The 22016-nt window shown below is 38.8% G+C and overlaps 1 protein-coding gene across 1 annotated transcript in view; it reads left to right on the top strand.

The window, feature by feature from the left end:
• Positions 1-21018, top strand: part of AACS (acetoacetyl-CoA synthetase) — a 37811-nt gene extending 16793 nt beyond the window's left edge. The window contains exons 6-18 of the mRNA XM_062010268.1: positions 1978-2092; positions 2659-2740; positions 3423-3570; positions 6773-6853; positions 7964-8088; positions 10756-10820; positions 10992-11114; positions 12470-12583; positions 13099-13224; positions 14743-14812; positions 15694-15752; positions 16850-17052; positions 19718-21018. Coding sequence (XP_061866252.1) covers positions 1978-2092; positions 2659-2740; positions 3423-3570; positions 6773-6853; positions 7964-8088; positions 10756-10820; positions 10992-11114; positions 12470-12583; positions 13099-13224; positions 14743-14812; positions 15694-15752; positions 16850-17052; positions 19718-19855 — 1449 coding nt within the window. The 3' untranslated portion in view covers positions 19856-21018. The remainder of the gene's footprint in view (positions 1-1977; positions 2093-2658; positions 2741-3422; positions 3571-6772; positions 6854-7963; positions 8089-10755; positions 10821-10991; positions 11115-12469; positions 12584-13098; positions 13225-14742; positions 14813-15693; positions 15753-16849; positions 17053-19717) is intronic.
• The last annotated feature ends 998 nt before the right edge of the window (positions 21019-22016 follow it).

Here is a 22016-nt window from a genome sequence, read left to right as displayed (position 1 = left end):
TGAGCTTTTCATGAAAGCAATTCCTTGCTGAGCCATCTGGTTGGATTGAAGTTCCAGTGTAGCAATTACATGTTCCATCTGTTTGTATTGCCTTTGTATCATACCAGGCTGCCCTGTGGGATTTGATCCTGCCAGTGCTAATGAATCCAACTGGGTGTGTTAGCAGGATTAGTAAGACCCTGAGAGTTGTAGTCATCTCTGTTTCTGATTCACACTTGTCTTCAGATTTGATTGTTCTGTTAGAGTATGCTTAGTCCTCTCATTGGTCTTCATTTTTAAACGTCAGGCAGCATGGATATGGGGTATGTAAGCTCTGTTCTCAGCATGAAGGTGTACAGCTGCGTGCCCACACATAGGTATAGACACACACACTGTGTGTAATTTCACTGCTCAATCTAGTCTTTGAAAATGGTACAAGGAAGAAAGGAAATTTTATTTCATACTCCCTTAGAGAGTAACTTTATTAATTAAATCTACATCTCTGAGTTTGTTAGCTAATGCATTAGGGGCTTCTTGAAAAACACTTCTGATGCCAAAATAGGTTCTGGTGGTTTTTATTTTAAACTAATGGCTACATGAGGTGTCAGAGCATTGGTGTGAATGAGGAGAAGGAAATACTTGTTAGGAGGATAGAAGAGGAAGCTGTTAAGTGACATAGTCAACAGAGATAGTTGCATTTTATAGTCAGTCATATCCCTGTAGCTTACCACTGGTGCTCAGTGAGCTTTCCTAAAAGGACATGGAGAAGCTGTTGGGACAGGACCTCTGTACTTTCACAGTAGACTTTCTTGTCATCCTGACCAGCCCAGCTTGGAAAGGCATTTAATAGAGGTGACTCGATTGTGATGATTTTGTGTTGGTCTTCTGATAATAATTTGTTTGTCGCTTTGCCTTGCAAGAGACAAGAATGAGGAATGTAAGACGAATAAGCATATGACTGAGGTCTGATTTTTGCCATCAGATTTAGGAGATTGTTCTTGAACAGTTAGCTGACAATTTTACAGTATTGAATACTCCTGTAGTTCTTAATGTTTCAAGTAATGTAACTAGAGAGGGAGGAACACTGCTGTGTGCTGAGAGCTTTTACTAAAAGGATTTGCTTCTTGCTGTTGAATACAAAACGATCAATGTCCGGTAAGCTGCTGCATGCAGTGTACCTGAAAATAAACCCCCATAAATGCCAGAAGAGTTTTTCTGTCAAATGTGATCATAGCTGTGGTAAATTCCCAAAAACAATGTAAGGTAGAGGAGACAACTGGAAATTTAGCATTTGAATGTGTCCTACTCCAGAGGTTCAAAGGAACTGTGGTAGTTTTTTGTTGGCAGTGTGTATGTGTGTGTGTTTTCAATGCCTAGTTACTCTGGTAAAAATCTGTGTTACTGTTTCCTTTGTTAATTGTAGCAGAAGAAAGTTACTGGTTCATGTGAAGTGCTACCTTGCCTACGATAAATACATCTGCCAGAAGACCTGTGTCTTTCAGTTTTTTCACCATGCAGACTACCGGTACATTGTCAAAGCAGCACTGGGGGTAGCTTACAAGGGCATATAGAGCACCTGCCTGCAGATGCAGACAGGAGTCCTGTGGACCTTCAAGTATATGAAATACCTGACTCCTGTTCACATTTCAGGTGCTTACCCTCTTTAGAAGAGTTTGTAAGTGTGATTCACAAGATGATTTTTTTAACTGCTTAGCTTTGAACTTGATCCCTTAGTGAAAGATATTCTGTGGTCTGTGCTCATTTTATCTGTCGTTGGTTGACACATTTGAGGGTCAGGACATGGATTGTCTCAAACCTGTTGTGCTTTGAAGATTTTGGGTGAGTGAAAGACAAGCAAGCATTCTTTTTAACAGTTCTGCTAACTCCTGTCCTTATTCCATGCTTGAATTGAGATTTGTATTTAGCATCCAGTGGGTTTTCCTACAGTAGCAATTAACTTCTTTTTATTTTAAACTTGTTTTTCCTCTTTGTCCCTAGGGTGTACTGGACAGATTTTCCCAAATTCAGCCTAAACTAATCTTCTCTGTTGAAGCTGTTATATACAATGGCAAAGAACATAACCATTTGGAAAAGCTGCTTAGTGTGGTAAAAGGTATTTCACTGCATACTGTGTAGTTTTAGTTATGCTGTGGTTTTGTGAGCACTCAGAGCCTACATACTACTACTAAAAGTGACACTTTTGACTGGTTATTGCTGTCCTTCCTCTTTTACAGTATCTCTTTACAGCCACCTAAAATTTCAGGACTAGTTTGAGTAAAAACTAAGCCATCTTTTGTGTAATTCTTACAGTCTTTTGCTAGCTTGGTTTAAATACCTCATCATAAATTAATCAGCAGTATAAATGGGTGAAGAGGGGTTGGTGATACTGTTCTTTTTAAGGCCAAGTGCTGATGAAGGCAGATGAAGAGCTAATAGAGCAGTAAAACTTGCAGATTGACATATGCATTTTTAAATGGCTGACAATATTGAGGAAATTGTATCTTAGAGAACAACTTAGTCTTTGGGGTTTTTCTTAACATTTTAAGCTACATCTAATACTTGGTGCATCAGAATTATTTCTGTTACTTAATGCATTACATTGTACCATCCAATCAGACAGAAGAGACCTTCAGTTTATGTATCTGAATGGAGGACATAATTTTTTCTTCCTTCTTCCAGGGCTTCCAGATATAAAAAAAGTGGTAGTGATTCCATATGTCTCCTCAAGAGAAACCATAGATATTTCTAGGATTCCAAACAGGTAATGGAGCTTGTGAACTGTGACTGTCCTAACTAAAGATGAGATGGGTTCTGACAGCTAGTGAAGCTGCAGACCTCTTGAACTTGCAAAAGCTAGCATGTGTCCAGGTTTCTTAGTGTGGGTCCAGCTTCATACTGAAAACAGTAGTACATTGCTGCAAAATGTTTTGCTTCTACAAAACCGTTGTTGATATTAATGGTTCTTAAATGAAGGCAAAAATTCAGCAAGGTATAGCATGAAGAAGAAAGTGGCTTCCAGAAATGAATATTTAGTAATTTAAGTGCCACTTTATAAAGTAACTTGTTTTGTTTATTTATTTTTCTGGATTATGTATATTAGATACCTTTTCAAAGTACTTGAGTTCCAGTTTTTATATTGAGGATCAGACTGTTCCAATCTGCTTTGAGCTGTTAAGACTGGCAGCTGATGGTAGGTACAGATTTGTAGGCTTGGTTTTTGTTGTATTACGTCTCAAATACTATACCAATGTTTTATTTTAAAACAATGAACAATTTATTTTTAAGGAATGAAATGATTAGACTAGGAATAAAAATAATATCCATAGCTTGAGCATGTAGCTTATTGTAAAAGAGCTCTCAGATGCAGAGATAGTCCTGTATATGGGCTGGGGTAATGGTTTCAAGAAATGTTTGAAATGTTCCTTTTTTCCTCTCTTGTACAGTATCTTTTTAGAAGACTTCCTTGCTACTGGGAAAGGAGACCAGGCCCCCCAGCTGGAGTTTGAACAGCTGCCTTTCAGCCATCCTCTCTTTATCATGTACTCATCGGGCACAACAGGAGCACCAAAATGCATGGTTCATTCAGCAGGGGTATGTCTTTCCTCCTGGACTTGCACTATCTATATTTAATTACTGGGGTTACATTTTTACTTTGACATTATCATACCATAACATATTTTAAGAATTGATTTGCTGACAGTTTTTTGGTAAGTTGCAGTGATACTTCCTATTTGTGACTGTTTGAAAGCAAATATGGATTAATAAGGATATAAAATAATTTGGTGTAGAGACTAGTGTGGAGACCTTTCAGATTTCAGCAGTTTCCTGGGAGTGAGTGTCAGTCAGAAGCACTAGTAGAACTGTCCTGACTGACAGTTCCTCTTGTAGAAGAGCCCAAGAACTTGAATTGGTGCTTGAAATTGATTTTAAGTTAAGGCCCGTAGGGAGTTTGTAGTTTTTATCTAGAAGTTTTTTGACCTTAAACTTTACTCCCTATGTTTATTAGTTCAGAGCAGTCATCCTCATCAATCTTTTTTTGTTTTAAGGAAGGAGACTAGCTGTTGTGTTGGGTGTGAGTTTTGGAAGCTTGCTTTGGGCAATATCTTATGACTAAAGGTATATATGATGCCAAAGTCTCCCATGCTCACATGCTTTCCATTTACTTTTCATGTTCTAAAAGTTGTTCTATTAAAGTTAAGGAAGTGATTCCAAGCGTGGTGTTGAAACTTTAACTCTGCCATTAAAATAGTCCTTAAAAAAAGGCAGAGCTTTTCCCTCCATAAAGCAGGCAGAATGTATGGTCTGGCACATTTGTACTGACTTGTGTAAGTTCAACTGCACAACTATTAGTCAGTGTTCATTGTTTCTTCTATTTGCTCTCAAGAATGACTGTAGAGTTGTCTAGGCAGCCTGAGAGCAGGATCACGTTGTTACACCCATACTGTATACCTTTTCACCTCTTCTTGATAGCAGGGAGGGGATTTGCCCACAGAGATCTCTCACACTGTCTGTAAACACCCTGCTTTATAAGTTATCAATAGGAGATCATACCAGGCAGCATTGCAGTGCTCTTCAATGCTATGTTAGAGATGCTAATAGGCAGCTTACTTTAAGTTTACACCTCAGTTTATCAGATTCTGCAGTATGCTTCTGGTCTTTCTCTGTTTTTTTGACATGCAGTGAAATAACACCTGTAGATAATTGAAATTAAGCCAGGTCATGGGAGGTGATTTAAAAAGTAGTGCCTCAGAAGGAGTAAGGTTTTTCTGGTCTCTGAAGCAAAGCTGTATCAGTGAACAATTGGGTGTGCTACAGAAAGATATTTGGTGAGTTCTAATACTTAAAAAATGTTAGTGAGAAATTGTTATTCTTTTAGGCCTAAAAGCATTGGTTCTGATTCTTACCTTGTTCAAATAGGGCTCCTTTTCAGTTATTCCATATTCCCAACTTTATCAGTTCATTTCTATCCATCTTAAGAAGTTAAAAAACTTGGGCTTAAATAGTCTCACTGTAATGGACTTCTTGGGTAACTGCAGGCAAATCACAGTGAGGACTTTTTCATGCTCAGGCTGTATAGAGAACATGCTGGATTGAGACCCAGAGCAGCAGCTGTGAGTGGCTGCTCTCTCAGCTATGTAATCACTTAGCACTGGTCCCTTAGATGCTGATGCTGTGGCTCAGGAACTGATTGTTTTTGTTTGACACTGCAGATGCTCAGCACTTTATCAGCCGTATGTTAAGCTCAATAAAGACAAGCAGACCAGTGAGTTGTTTTTTCAGCTGACAGAACTGTCATGAAATGCTAAATGGTTAGGATTTATTTTGAAGATTATACAAGTCCTATAAATAAACTTGAGAGTGCGTCTTGGGCCATTAGCTCTTTAGAACAGCTATGCCTTCTACCACAATGCCTTTGTTTCCAGACTGAGAGTTACAGCTTTTTTTTTTTGCAGGGGAATAGTTCACAGCCTCTACCTAAAGAAATTTCTTAAGAATGACTTTTTGGTTCAAGAACTGGAATAGCAACAATTAAATGGAGGAAAAAGGGAACCAATATTTTAATTGAATTTGACTTTCACTACTTTGGCTTTTTTAGATCCTGCTGCAGAGACAATGTGCTTACTTTTACAAATGGAATAATTCTGTGAACACTTGCAATTCTTGTGGCAGCCTTACCAATGAAGTTAGACACAGTGTTTCCAAATGCTGGTATTTCTTTTTAAATGATTTTCTCAGTGCAGCTGCTGGTAGCTCTGGCTAGGTGGCAGCATTGTGACAGCTGAGTGCTTTCAAACAGTAGCGAGTGAATTCCGACTCAGTTCCTTCGAGTTGCAAAGGGAAAATAAGATTTACTCCTTTATTTTTATTTAATGTTTTCTGCCTTTTCTCCCGAAGCGTGTGCCAGTTTTATGACTCTCCTTTTTCGTTTCAAATGTTTATCTGTAATCTATTTTCTTTCAGCATAAATCTTGTTTCATACTTCTGAGCCTCTTAATAGTTCCACTAGAACTCCTTGCATAAATGCAAAACCAATCTTTATTTTAAAATCAAGCACATTAATTTGTCACTGCAACCAAGTGACTTAGTGAAGTGGATTGTAAATTTATTTATCCTAACAAGTGATGCACTAATGGTGATCAGAAAGGTACTTCAGTGGCATTTCCAACTAAAGAGAAAAGGAAGTAATATATTTAACTACGTTAGTGTTAATATTGATGCTTGAGCAATGAGGTTTTTCCTACATTGCTGCTCACTTCTACATTAGGCCTTTTATCTCCTGGATGTTAATAGATAAGTGTTTTGGATAAATAGTGTTTGTTTATAACAGCTGCTGCAGTTTATAGCAGCTCTAGGTCCTTCATTCCTCCTGGTTGCCTTAGATATATGGAAAATGCAACTCAGTCAAGCTATCTTGGAAGATCTGTCTGGTAAAAGCATGCTGTTAAAATTACAGCCTGCATGGAGTACTCTGCAACTCTGATGGCTGGGCAGAGTTGGAAGTGAAGGAAGTTATTTATTCCATGGATTACAAGTGATGTGCAGTGGGAATTGTTGCTTAATGAGAGAGGCTGGAAAGTTATGTGAGAAAATGGAGAATGCAATTGCTGCTGCTGGAGATAGGCTCTGGGATTTATTTCAGCTGTGGTTAAAAGGAAATACTTGCCTGTAATCCTGGAGTACAAACTGCGAAGGATTGACAATATTAGGGTTTTTTAAGTCTTAATATACTGTCAGAGTTTTGCTTTTTATTTATTTATGCAAACTTATCTTTTTCTTTCACTGTTTTTTTCAGGGTACACTCATACAGCATCTGAAGGAACACATTCTGCATGGCAACATGACCAGTAGCGACATCATTATGTACTACACAACGGCAAGTGGGGCTTCAGTTTAAAAAGCATTTCTTATAAAGATGAGAGAGCTTTTCCTACAAGTACATTTTAATGTATTTTTATTCTTGTTCTGCAAGAAATTGTCCTACACAACTGAGTTTAAAAGAAAAAAAAAATTCACACAGAGTAATAAAATGCAACAGGGACCTTTCTGATGAAAGGTCAAATGTGTGTTAAATGTTTCTGATCTAATTAGTGAGGAAAATGGATTGATTTTTACAGTCTCTTAGGTTTATTGATCTAACTGCCTCATCAATGTCACCTGCAAAACACCCTCCACCTTCCTGCATTGTGCAAGGCTTGACCATACTGAAGATGAGAATTTGTCTTCCTGTTTCAGTGGGGAGAAAAGAATTGCACAACTCTAACTTTAGTAAAGACAAGGGGATAAAACTGACCTATGTAGGAATTCAGTTAAGCATTTGTTTTGGGGATGTTTTTTGTAATGATGTAGTAAAGAAAATTATTCCAAAGTCTTCTGCTAGTATAATGTTTTGAGGAGACTACTGCCTTTCCTCGTGAGTTCCCTTCTGAACTTTAACACTGCTAGTCAGTTTATAATGATGCCTCCATGAAGATATTATAAATACCTTGTTCCAAAGCTGTCATGTCTCTTGGCTTGTGCTTTAAAGGTATGTCTATAGGGAGATAAGGAATCCCCATTTTGCAAGGTATTTGTAAGGATAAGCTAGGTGAATGTCCATCAGGAACATGTAGCTGATCCAGTCTTGGGACAGGTGAGAGGATAAACAGTGCTCCAGCTTATTTTTTTATTCCTAAATAATATGATTAGACATAGTCAGTAGAGAATGAGCATAAACTCAAGTGTTTTAATGGTTTCTTAAAGCAGAAAAACTTTGGAGAAGAAAGTGGATGGGAAGAGAGCACCTCTTGCATAAGGGCAGGGAGCATGCTTTGATCATGATGATTCTGCCAAGAACTACACCTGTCCATCACTTTTTAGTTACCTGTAGCTCCTCTACCAGCATGTGACAGCAAGCAAGAGCCCTGATCCTGTGATAGAGCTGCCGGGAAGGTGGAAGACTAGCTGACAAAGATAGAAACTAATGCAGGTATTTTCTTTGTTCCAGACTGGCTGGATGATGTGGAATTGGTTAGTGACTGCACTTGCTACGGGAGCTTCAGTGGTCCTATATGATGGATCTCCTCTTATTCCATCACCAAATGTGCTCTGGGACTTGGTTGACAGACTAGGGTATGTAAACAACATTCAATAGTAGCCAAAATAAAGTTAGATAATGGTCTTTGCTCCTGAGGGCCACATACAAGCAACCTCATTAAAGATGTTGTCATTGCCTTGGACAGAAGCTGGTATGTAGCATGACAGTTTATCTTTTGGCTTAGCCTTGAGTGGAACTGCTTCTTAAAATTTCGTGCTAAAACAGTCTTAGAGAGCAAGAGAGACAAAGAGCTGATTGTTTCAAATTTGAGTCAAGTGTTTGGATCCCAAGCAAATAAAGAATTTTGGTTCAATAGTCACTTTTCAAGAGCAGCCTTTTCAAAAGGCAGTAATTGGGAGCAATCTGAAGAGTAATTTCTCAGCACACTCAGAACTTAGAAAATAAGAATCCTTTATTTCCAGTAGCTCAACATAAGACTCAATACAGCACTTTGACTTAAACACATAAATTGACTGGAAGGGCTCAGCAGGGTTGCTTATATTTTCATATTTTTCTTTTTAATCTATAATGCCTAATTCTCCCTGTCAAGCTGTTTGTTAATTGTTATACACAATTTTATCCCTAAAAATGCTCACAGTGCCCTCTCTTGAAGCCTGGAGAAATGGCAGGTATTGGATAAACAACTGCAATCCTGTGGTGGTACCTAGCTTTGCCACATGGGTTAAAGTTTTTTCAGTAACTTGCCTGTTTTGCCAGCTGGATGTGAGGAGTAGGTCTGAATGATTTTACTGGTAAAATAAAGAGTGTCATTTTTGATAGATAATTAAAATGAATTCATTTGTGGTGTAAAGCAGATGCCAAAAGATTCACACTCTGACTCTTGATAATTAATAATTTAAACTTCACTCTGCATTTTGTGTCATGTAATATTTAAAGACTGACATTTTGTCTCTGGCTATTATCATGGAAGGTTAATGCCTTAGTCAGAGTCCTTCCAGTAAAAAAAACCCAACAGAAACTAAAACTACAAAGTTAAGATGCCCCCTACCCCCCCCCAAAAAAAAGAACCCCAGTAGAACAACAGGCTAAAATTTAGAATCATGAAATAGCACAGCTTATTTTTAAGCATTGTTTCTACATGCCAAAAGCAAGTGAAGATAACTGAAATGTGTCTGCATGTCTCACTTTTGTAATCTGGTGCTAAAAGCGGTGGCCATCTGTGTGGAACTTGATAATGCAGTCTGTTCCCAGCTCAGTCATATGTTACATACTTCAAAAAAAAAAGCTCCCAACATGTGAAGACTACCTTACTTCTCTGAAGATGTACCATGCCTTCCTTCAATAGCATATTCTTGCAGCATCATCAAGGTATTTCATACTGCAGGACAAGTATTACTTAAGTGGACGTCGATTAAAGGTCTTTTTAAGTGGAACTGTATTTAGTCACCAACCCCCAAAGATACAGCATTTAGAAGGAAATAATAAGAGATGAGGCTCTACATGTGCTGTAGAGGAAGTGTCAAAGAGCTTCAAAATAAACAGAGAAGCATTACGTCTTCCCACTGTAAAATAAGTCATAATTTGAAGCGTGGAAGGAATGTGAGATGTTATACAAGCAAAAATAGTTCATCTGATTGTGGTAGATGGTAACTGGAGGAGCAACAGTGACTCTTGTGATGTTCTTCCCATGTACCTAATAGTGCTCTGTGCACCAGTGTGTTTGTGCAAATAGCCTTTCCCTACCCAAGAGGTGGCTGCTCATTAACTGTCATCCACCTAAATGGTGAGGGAAGACATCTCCTTTTGATAGTGTTGAAATTGTCCCCTCTCCATGTTTGAAACATTTATTTCAAGAGCTGTCTGTCTTCCATCTTGTCTTTGGAGTAAAAGCAAAGGTAGCAGAATCTTATTTTGAGTCCTCCTGATGCATGCATTACCCACAATCTCTGAACTGACTGTATCCCTTATCCATATCTGTCTGTCTGCATTGTCTTCAGTGAGTTTATTGCTGTAATATGAAATGAATTAGCAGAACGCAGGGAAGAGGATTTTCTGAAAGTCAGCAGAAACACTAAACCAGCACTTCCATTGATAAGAGTAGGGAAGAGGTACAACCTTTGTTTCAGTTTTCAATTAGGCTGTATTGGAGAGCTCTAAATACACTTTTGCAAGGGCAGAATTCAATTGTGCTGTTTGCTAGGCCAAATTTCATGTTCAGTTCTGCAACTCAGAATGTCATCAGTGGAAACTGAACAGGTATCTAAGAAAATGCTGCTGTCTTCAGAGTGAAGACATTCTGTGCTAAACTGTGCCCTGGAATGGCAACATTTTTCTATGTGAGAATGTAACACGGCAGGGATTTTGTGTTAAACAGCTTAGTGGCAATTACAGCCCATTAATGAGGAAAACGTAGGAACATTTTGTGATGTCTGTGGTGTCTTCTGCAGTTGTGAAGTCCTGTAAATGGAAGTGGATGTTTTCCATGAGGTGGGAAAGCTTTGTTTAATATTTAAAGATAGAATTAAAAGTTTCAAAGCTGCAGAAATGACATGTGATCTGACTAATTCTGATTGCTCAAAAGGATGTGCCTTGCACTTAGGAAGCTTTAAGAGACTGCATTGCTTGACTAATCTATGTACAGAGTGTCTAACAGCCTCTGCTTACTGCAATGGGAATTGCAGGTTTTTAAAATCTCAGCATATTTAAATATGCAAAACATTTAAACTGGTTTTCCCCTCTAGGATCACCATCCTTGGAACGGGTGCGAAGTGGCTGGCTGTGCTGGAAGAGAAAAACCTAAAACCATGTAAGCATCTAACAGCTATTGAATCTCATCTATCTCCTACCTTCCCTCTCCTGGTTCTGGCTCTTGTCACAAAGCCCTTTATGCAATTATTCTGAATTGTAGTAACAATAGTTACAAACTCTGGTAAAAATTCTACCTTAACCTACTTTGTTTGATTTCTTCCTTTTTAAGGTGAAACACACAATCTCCAAACTCTTCACACTATCCTGTCTACAGGATCTCCACTCAAGTCTCAAAGCTACGACTATGTCTACAAACACATCAAAAGCAGTGTCCTTCTGGGATCCATTTCAGGTGATGCTTTTATGTGGAGTGGTTCTTACTAAATCTATTCACTGCCTCTGCATTTCCTTCTTGTGTGTTTGCTGATGTACATTTGGGAAGCTTAAACCTTGGATGATACAAGCTTGGTTACAGTTAAAGTGGAATTAATTGTCTTTTTAGTGCAGAGGTTTTCTGCATGGTTCAGTGTGCCATAATAAAGCTCACACACTCCAAGGCTTTGAAGTGGAATGTTTCTGACACGGTGGATAGTTTGGGTTTATTTTTTTTCTTAAAGCAGGATCATTTATTTTGACTGGCTGTCCTTAGGGGGGTAGCAGGGTGAGATCAAGAAAAGAGTCTATTAACCTACAGAACATACTGTTCTGCAAATAGCTGACTTCAGCAGAAAATACCTTTTGGAGAGGTTTTTCGATGTTCCCATTTCGGTTCTTTTGTGCCAAGTAATTGGCACTGCAGACAGATTTTGTGTAAATTATATAATTAGAGAAATATCAAGCCCACATACTGTGCAGTTTGTTGTGAGGAGTGCTAGCTGAGGCAACTTCTATTCACATAAGGTCTACCACAGAACTCCTCATCCTGCTTTGTAACGAAGACTGACTTTTTCAAAGGGCTTTTTAACTCAGTTCAGTTTGATTTTTTAAAGCCTGACACTTCTGCTGCTGCAGTCACCTCTGACTCTGGTCTTGGTAAGAGTAGTGCTGAATCCTGAATTTGCTCCTATCATTTCTGCATTTCCCAAATGGAGAAAACTGTTTTTGAGTAATGCTAACATCATTGGTTTGTGTCTTACAATTCTACTTCCCTGAAGTTCTAGAAAGAATAGAAAGCTCAAGTAAGCACTTTGACAGTATCTATTTTGATTAAGATTAGTGTTCATCCTATGGACACTGCTTACCTCCCACTAATGAGAAAGAAATGTAAAAGCTAAGTAAATACTCAGTGAAATAGCTTGTCTGGTTACTTTAATGAAAACAAACAAGAAAACATTTCTAAGTGATTTTAAATATCTAGATCTGTAAACTTGGGCCTGTTTATTTGCTCAGTCTCACATAAGTGGAAATTTCTTTAAATGAGATTAAAGAAACTATTGGAAGAAGAAAAGTTATGCCTTAAGGAATCTTTTTGCAAGGAGACCATACATGTATTGAAAAGACATACAAAGTAAGAAAGAAGCAAAAAGAAACCTTCTTTTAATGAAGTTACATAAGATCCTAGGTAATGGTGTCTATTGTGTGCTGCTTCATGTGGATCTGAAGCATTTGGCAGAGGTGGCAGTTTGCTATTCTAGAGTTCTTATGGAGTTTTCAGTTTTGCTTTTTCCAAAAAAGTACTGCCTTCTAAATGGACTTCATTTATTGTAGGTGGGACAGATATCATTTCGTGTTTCATGGGCCAGAATGTTACAATTCCAGTTTACAAAGGAGAAATTCAGGCCAGAAATCTTGGAATGGCTGTGGAAGCATGGAATGATGAAGGTAACCATTACCCAAGATATTACGCTTGTTTACAAAATACAGTAGCTACATGACCTGAAGTTTCATTCATCAGATGGGTAAGCAGTCAGCTGTTAAGTGAGTGATTTCACTTTGGAAACATGTTCCACAAAACCTGTGTCTGGGTCCATCTGATCTGGATCTCACGGGGCTCTTAGTGAAGATAATCCTTGTCTTAAAAAGGCTCTCCTTTCCCATGCCTCTGCTAAAGCACATCAAGGCCAAATTCTAGCCTCTGATGTATGTTATCAATAAGATGTGTTGCTGTGGATGCCAGGCTGGTTTCCACCCTGTGGTGTAACTGTCCTGAAGTTACTGAGGTAAAGGTAGGGATGTGTTTAAGGACTGAACACGAGCTCTTAAGACCACCAGTCATAGCTCATCCTGTATCTGTGTTAGCATCTGGCACATCAGTAATAACTGTAGATGCTCTTTGCTTTGGTACCCTGTTGTTTACAGAAGGGAAGTGTAGAACATGCCTCTTTCTTTGTAAACAGGAAAACCAGTTTGGGGTGAAAGTGGAGAGCTGGTTTGTACCAAACCTATCCCCTGTCAGCCTACACACTTCTGGAATGATGAGAATGGAAGCAAGTACAGGAAAGCTTATTTTTCAAAATTCCCAGGTATGTAATGAAGGGCTTGGGCTAATACTGCTCAAATGGGTCAGGGATAGCCATTGTACTGCTCCTCTTAGGAAGTTCAGGTTTATTCTTGTCCACTGATAGGCAGGTGCAACTCTGAAGCTAGACTGCAAAGTGAGAATTCTGTGACATGTTTCATAGTGTCTCTCAGTCTGTTTTCTAGTGCTTTGTTTTGAATATGGATCCTAATCAATTTAATAAGAATCTCTGGAGAGCTCCAGTCTTATTTTGCTTGTGCTCTCATTGGGCAAATATGACTGTAACAGCCTGATAATGTGTAGTGCAGACGTAGGCTGCTTGGCATGAGTGTGAAATGAAAGTGCTGAATAGGTCAGGGAGCAATCCTCTGTTAACGAGTGCCACTGCACCTCTGCCAGACTGCTCCTGCCTAGCCAGAGGAGTGACTCCTAAAGGATAAGAGCTGACCTGGTTTAAGTATATCCTGCCTCAAACATACATATTCTGCATTCATATCCTCTTTCAGCAGTGGTAAGAGTAAAGGAACGGGTACTGTGGGCCAGAGGCTTGCTTCCTAAGAATAATGAAGGACTCTGCTCATCCAGATCTATTGCTTATGTGACACAGGGATGCTGAACAGCCTACTGTCCACTGTGCAGGGGCTTTTATAGGAGCAGGACTTCAAGCTACTTTCTGGAGACAGAGGCTTTTTTTATAAATAGCAGCAATACAGAGTGAATTCACAAGAGAAGTCAAGATGTGCAGCAGGAGATAATCATGTAGGAAAACAGAAGGGATGTGGAAGTTGTAGTCTGCATGTAAGCCTGTCAACAGTCAGTGGAAAAATAATCTGTGTGACAGTTCTTAGACTGAAATTGCTGTGGTCCAGAGGTTCTATCTGAAACTCCTTTTCTGTCTTTCCGTGTAAATGAGCTTAAAGTTGTAACGACGAAGTTAGCAATGGTCTTATGTGCACATGCACATATAATTCAGGCTCATATTTTGCTTTAAAAAGACCCAGTTGAGTAGAGTTGGCTTGTATTTCTGTGTGGCAGGCTGCTGTAGCAGTTTCGGTCTTAAAAATAATGCAAAAGTCATTCCAGCTCTGAGAAGTCAAATGTGATTTTTACATAAGCACAAATCAAGAACATTAAGTACATAAGCTCCCTAGGGAATTACTGAGACCTGTTGTGCAAGCCCAGAAAACTGCTGCCACAGAATTTTCCACCATAAAAGAAGTGGTTCAAGAAAGGCTGGTCAAAATACTGCTACATTTGTGGAAGATTCTTTCACAAATGGAGTGTTCAGTGCAGCTCTGCATCTGTTTTCTAAAGGGTGCTGTATAGTCATGCAAGCAAGCAATCAGAAGATAGTGTGGATTGTTTGCATGGTTAAGTACTGCTGCATTTGCTGTGGGTAGTTCTCAAAGTATATCTGCCATGGTTTTGTAGGTGTTCACAAAGTGAATGTGAGTTATACAAATGTGTACCATAACTGGATGAACACAAAATCAACTCTTTAACCTCTGTCATTCTCTAATAGGTGTTTGGGCCCATGGGGATTACTGCAAGATTAATCCCAAGACAGGAGGAATTGTCATGCTGGGTCGCAGGTACAGTATTTTGGTGAAAGTGTTATGAGTAAATAAGTGTTAAAATTAGCCAACTTCCCCTTAGAGCATAATGTACATGATTCTCTGTCATGTCTGTCAGCTTTCTGTTCACTTTGTTAAATCCAGTGTTGTGGATTTCAACCTTGAATTAATCAGAGCAGCTAGGTTAGAGGGAATGGAACTCATTTCAGAGTATAGGACTTGGGTTTGTGTTCCATGGCTTATAACAACCATCTGTAAGAGTTTGAATGGTGTTGCACATTAAATATGGTCAGTCAGGAAACTTGTCTTCTGGTCTTGGCTTTGCCATTGACTTGCTTTCCAGTGAAGATTAGTTATAAAAGGTCAGGTGTAAAGTTGTGCTTGTGTTAGTGATCACAGACATTCAAGGTAACGATTATGGCTAAATTTACTGCTTGCATTTAAAAGTTGCTATTTGAAAGAAAGCTGAGTGAATGCTTTGAAGCTGTGTGTGACATTGCCACAAATAGACACTCAACAGACATATACAGTGTGAGGCTGTTGTATGTGAAACAAGTTCCAGCTACAAGAGACTGGAAAGTAGTGATATGCACTTGCAATATGATGGTGTACTCCAAAGATTCCTGGTGTGTTTTGTTGTCAGTGTGTATTTGTAGGCTACTGGAAAGGGGAGGGACTAGGAAAGGTGAATGAGTAATGTTGAGGTTTTCTGGACAACTTAATTCTAATGAGCAAAATGCCTTTTTTGAACAAAATTATTCTAACATTGTTTCTATTATGGCTGCACATTCAATGCATGACATGCAGAGCTACTTGGTTAACTGCATCAATTTCTCTCTTTTCATCAAACTCTGATCACATTTTAATGCTGCTTTGTTTTGTTTGTGTGTGATTTTCAGTGATGGTACATTAAATCCAAATGGAGTGAGATTCGGAAGTTCTGAAATCTATAACATAGGTATGAAATTAACTTTCCACCTCTTTCAGCTATTACATTGTTGCCTCAAATCTGAAATGTAAGCATAAGGATTAAGTAATAAAAGACGTGCTGTTTTTCAAATGAAAGTACAGAGCATATTAGCATTAACAGTAACATTTGGTTTTGTAGATTTGAATTGGTTGCTTTCCTAACCTGTCTGGAGGGCTGGAGGTGACTGAGATGTGTTCTCCATATGATGTTACCTTCACCTAATAAGGCCTTACAGACTAATTGTATCATGCAGATTTATAAGAGAATACCTAACTTCTGAGCCTTTTATTTTTCTCCCTCAAGGCAAGCTCTTGACACTGGTTTTATTGTATCTTTCCTAATAATTAGAAGTTCTTGAGCTTGTGCTTCATATTTCAAAGAAGGTCTGTGTTGAGAAAGGTGTTGAAGCTATGTGCCTGCAAAGCTGCTGAGACATAAGGACCTGTTGCCTCTCCCTGTTCTTGTGTAATCTGCTGTCTGTGCAGCAGTGGAGCAAATGGCTGAGTGTAAATCAAACCTTGTTATCTGTCCCAACAGTTGCAGCATTTTTTTTTTGTCCTGAACCTAAATATATATGATCTTAAACCTGGATTTTGACCTAAGCAGGAGTTAAAATTTCAGAGCACCCACAGGGGAAGCTTCTTGTAGAATAATGTGGCCAGGATCACAGAGTCATAAGGGTTGGAAGGGACCTTGAAAGATCATCCCATCCAACCTGCCTGCTAGAGCAGGATCACCTGGAGTAGGTCACACAGGAACTTGTCCAGGTGGGTTTTGAATGTCTCCAAAGAAGGAGATTCCACAACCCATCTGGGCAGCCTGTTCCAGTGCTCCCTCACCAAGAAGCTTTTCCTTGTATTTCTTTGGAACCTCTTCTGTTCCAGCTTGTACCCATTGGCCCTTGTCCTGTCATTGGCCATCACTGAGAACAGCCTGGCTCCATCCTCCTTAAACCTGCCCTTTGCTTTGCCTTGCCTTTGCATCTCTGGGGAATATGATATTTCTTATGGTGCTACCACTAAAAATGTGCAACCAGAGGAACATACAAATACAAGTGCTAATAAGGACTTTTCCTTTATTTTCAGTTGAAGCCTTTGAAGAGGTTTCCGATAGCCTCTGTGTCCCTCAGTACAACAAAGATGGGGAGGAGAGGGTGATCCTCTTCCTGAAGATGGCATTAAACCGTGTGTTCAGCGAGGATCTGGTGAAGAGAATTCGAGATGCAATCCGTGCAGCACTTTCTGCCAGGCATGTTCCAAGCCTCATTCTAGAAACCAAAGGCATTCCGGTATGTCATGAAAAACGCTGCCTACTTTTTTTTCTTTGTCACCTTGAATTAGTAATTAAGGAGCAGTTGTCATTGCTCTTCAAACCCACATGCTGGAAATTTTAGCATCTCAAAAGTGTATCGGAGCTTTATAAATAGTTTGTCTCTGTTGCCTAGCAACATCCTTTCATCTCCTTTTCAGCGAGGCATGTTTTTGTTTTTTTTAACAATACCTAAAAATGCCCCTTCTCACTTTAGAAATGTGTTGCTTTTTCTCAGTAATATGTACTTAAACCTTCTAAAAGGGAAATATTTAAAAGGTAATTTAACTTCAACTTTTCTGGCTCCCCATAAGCTTATTTTTCTTTTATTTTCCTGTTTTGAGTGGCTCTCTTATGAAAGCTGAGAGCACAGAGCAAATTCTGTAAACCATCTCAGTTTTACATGTGTTTAGCCACTTAAATGTAACTATCACCATCTTAACTGTAGCAGTAGCTAGAATAACATCTTTGTGCTTATGAGAGGAAGAGAGAAGTTAGTACAGCTAAAGGTTCTGCATGCTTGGTGTTTGGAACTGAGTTACTCCACAGTGCTCTTCCTTGCTCTATGAACTCTTTAGTTGGAATGCCCGTTTTTATAGTCCTCTGGTGCTGATGGAGGGGTAGAATGTAGTTGTCTGAAGTCCATTTGTGCATAGTCTTGAGCATGCCTAGAGAAAAGACTTGGGACTTCACACCAATCATTTGGTATCCAATCTCCATTTACTGCCAAGGTAGGTTTCTATGGTGATCTAGGGTTCAGGACTGCCAGCCTCTGTGGTGCACACAGCAACCTCATTCTGATCTGTTGAGCTACTTCTGTTTCAGGGCACTATTGGCAAAGAATATTTGGCTCACAATGTCTTCTTTGCATGAGTGTCAAGTCCCTTGCACCTGTTAAATAGTGAAGTCTAGACTTCCTTGGCTGCAATTTAGCTTCTGTATGAGGTGTTGAATTTGTAAACTCTATATCACCTGAATGTGCAGGACAAAGTTGATGGCAGTGAGGTGTTTGTGATGGGCTGCCTCTCAGGAAAGCTTGCTTAGGTGATTAATTAGTTCATACTTTGAATTTGCAATTGAGTGAATTTTAATGACTTTATGGGTAAATATGCCACAGGTAAAATGATCAAAGCTGTCTCCCATCTTTCTTTGAAAGTTTTGCTTGGAAGGGAAACCTCCTTCTATTTTCTGCTACTTTTAGAAATGTATTTGAATCCTTATCTTGAAATACAAGCTAATCCTGACTGTATAGTGACACTACACACTGGTAGAAATTATACAGCTGTGTTGAAGTGATTAGGACTTTAGTAATGAGAGATCTAGGTGTTAAAAAACAAGGCAAACCCTTAGTACAAATCTTTCTAGTCCTGTCCTGACCAGATGAGCATTCTGGTTATCATGTACAAGATGCTTATTGATGAAGATAAACAAATTTGCTTTGCTGAACAGTCTGTGTGGTATTTTTTGACAGGAAGCAGTTCCTTTGCAGGCCACTGAGGTGTTCTAGTTTCTCAGCACTACTGAAAATTAGGTTGCTAATCACTGAGGAGGAGTGGTTGATTAAGATGGTTCAGGAGTGTAGGATTGCACATGGCTTCAGTGTATTTAATAAGGAAAAACTTGATTATAGTACCAAGATCAATATTGTAAAAGTGTATTGAGTTGAGGATTATTTAGCCTGGCTCTGAAACATCTCTGAAAAAAGCTGGTGTCCAGAGTTCATGAGATTCAGTGGCATTGGAGCCAGGAACCACCTGAGTCCCTTGGTAGCAGGTTCAGTAGTAAAGCAAAGGGTGGCTTCTGTTCCCAGAGCAGAGAGAGAAACCTAAATAGGTATTTGGAGGCTACCTTTTCAAAGTTGCTATCCTCAAACTTCTCAGTGGTGCCAGCCTGAGGAAAGTGGTCTTAAAGCCTTGGTGTCTGTAAAAGCAGAGGTCATCATCTAAAATGGGCCTCGACAGTTCCTGTTAACATTGGAGTAGTTGTTCCTTACTGCACTAGTGAGAAATTACAGTGGTCTCCTAAAAGAATTAGGGATTTATTTCTGTAGTATCCTTACTTTTAGAGTAACACAATGTAATAGAATTTGTGATTCCTAAAGTGGAAGTGAAGCCTCTGTTTGTTGATGGGTTATTTTGAAACACTTAAACGTTGAGGCCCATTTAAGCTCAGTGTTTCACTTGACCCTATTAGCAAAAGGCTGGCCATTTCATATAGCAAAGTCATGGTTTACTTCTCCCAAAGCCCAGAGGAGCTGAGCTTTATTTTTTGAGCCCAATCTTAGAAAACAAAGAATTATTTGAAAATTTGATGTATTAGAACATAAATCATTGAAAGACTTTTAGTGTTTATACTGTGTTTCTGATCTGGTTTCACTGGTTTAAGTTGGAGCTTGATTAGATCCTCACAGTAGTACCAAAAAGGAGTAAGAAACTAAAATCACACATAAACTCTTCTTTGAATTCCATTTAACACTTCAAGTGATTTTTCAGAAGAAAGATTCTGGTGCTTCAAGTGCAACAGAGAAGAAACGTTGTGCTAAATTTTGATTGCATTCTGGGATTGGGGGGGTGGTTTCATGTGGATGTTTCCATAAAGCCTCTACATGAAAAATGTAATTTGTCATTGCTGGTTTTGTTTTTCAGTATACAATAAATGGGAAAAAAGTGGAAGTAGCTGTGAAGCAAATAATTGCAGGGAAAGAAGTTGAGCAGCGAGGAGCCTTCTCAAACCCAGAGACTTTGGACCTGTACCAAAATATTCCTGAGCTCCAGAACTTCTGAAGTCACTTGTTGGGGTTGTTTTATTTTGCATCTGTCTTTGTTCTGTGATTGTTTTGTATATACCAATACTGTATGTAAAGAAAAAGCTCTATTTAATACCAGTGGTTCTTTAAAAGAAAAAATACTTCATTAAGTGCATTATGAAAGGTCTGGGTAAAGCTTAGCTCCCCTTTGTTGGTTAAATATGCCATATTTGGAGTTTTTTCCAGCCTGGAAGGAGGAACCTGCCTGTTTTGGTTTTTATATCTGTGAGTGCATCTTCTCTGGTTATATTTACATCAGCAGCCCGTCAAATGGGAGCACCAATAGCATAAGTTACAGTTGCAAATAGAAGATTTCTTTCATAAAGTGTTTGCTTTTTTTTTAAACTGGATTTTTAGCCACATTTTTTTTCAGTCCATATGTTTCAGTCAGCTGGAAGGAACACACAGTGATTTTTAACTACTTGACTGCGAAACATGAAGGTGTTCTGTATGTAGTGTGCATTTAAATGTTTTTATAAAGCCAAATCATAATGCACTAAACCCATTTGACTTGACTCACGGTCTTGAACTATCTCACGGTACCCTTGAAGGTAATTGCTGCTTCATTTCGTGGTGTAACCTTCCTATTGTTTTAAGCTTCTATTTGATAAAACTTCTGGGGGTTCAGAAGGTGAGGGAGCAATCACCTACTCCTTATTCCTGGTGTAACCCCAGATTATTTCCATGGAATTTAGTGTTGTTACTCTGGATTAACATCATTGCAGTTGACAGTGTTTTGATTCTTTGTTTTGAAGTTCTTCATTGGCTGTAAGGTAACAACCCTGTGTTCTGTTAGCTGAAGAATTCATTAAAAGCTGATGGGTTTTGTAACTCTTTTTACCAAATGTGATGTTGAAAGTGAAAGATTGAAATGTTTTCTAGCTCAGTATCCTTCCAGTTTATACAGGGAGGAATACTGTAATGAGCATACTAAAACAGTAAAATGGAAGCACTAAAGCATTGCTTTGTTTTTCATACAACACAGTCACAGTAGTTGCACCAAACCTCTGGCATTCAGTGTCTCCTGCACTATTTGAATTCTGTGAGTTATTTAATGCATTAAAATCATGGATGTAATTACAACTGTGTTGAATGCATTCAGCACTGATAAAGAGATAATTAAAAGAAATAGATTCTTTATATACACCTATTATATATTCCATCTGTTTCAACTTTCAGTTATTGTCCTAGTTTTATTTTCCTTCCCCTTGGGTGTCATGAGATCACTTTCAGCTTAATTTGTTGTTGACTGTAATGGTTTTAATCCAGGTCCACTCCACTACAAAATTACTGTTCTCTGAAAGTTTTTAACTTCTTTTCATATGCAGAGAGTAGGACAAGTAAAACATTACTGCTAGTTATGTATGCATGGCTGGCTCATTGAGAAGGTCACAGGTGAACAGGAGCAGAAGAGAGGATGCTAAAAACCTGCCTTGTGTCTGTACAGTAAGGAGTTGTAGGTTGTGATATATTAATGTTGCTAAAAGGGGTACAGCTGGTCACTGGAAGGTGCATATTGCATTCCTGAGGGTAAAATCCTATGCTCCTGTTTAGCTGCAGCTGGTAAAAGTTTATTGTGATAGATCTCAGCTCGCTGAAGGCTGTTGCAGAAGGTGTCAAACATTGCTGCTAATAATTCAGTCAGAGTGAAACTGCCTATAAATGTGTCAGAGGAGCAGCCCCTCTCAGGTGGTCTGGCTGAATCAAAAGAATGGGATCACTGTGGACACCAGCTTCACGTTCCCTGCAGGATGCAGAAATGCCTCATTAGCAAATGAGGCTTTAAATGAGCTGGTGTCCCTTTGACTTTCTGAACTGTACCAAGACGGTCGCTATACCGTGCTGGCAGGGTAAATGTGATAAGTACCAAGCACCCATTAGAAAAGTGTAAAAATGAACTATCCAGCTGCCAATAACCTATGATTAAAAATACTGTTAAATTCCTTTCCCCTCTGGCATGCTATATATAAATTTTACATTAACTGTGACTTTGTATTCATTAAAACTTCATTATATTGTTCTTTAATTCATGCAAAATGTCTGGAGTTTACAAAGCCCACAGATCCTTATTAATAAGTAATTTGGGGATATTTCATTAATTAAAGATAGTTTAGAAGCACAGATACATTAAGAACATA

Source organism: Colius striatus, chromosome 17 (genome assembly GCF_028858725.1).
Source record: "Colius striatus isolate bColStr4 chromosome 17, bColStr4.1.hap1, whole genome shotgun sequence".
NCBI lineage: Eukaryota > Metazoa > Chordata > Aves > Coliiformes > Coliidae > Colius > Colius striatus.
Note: the sequence above shows the minus strand (reverse complement) of the source record. Positions and strands in the feature narration are given on the sequence as shown.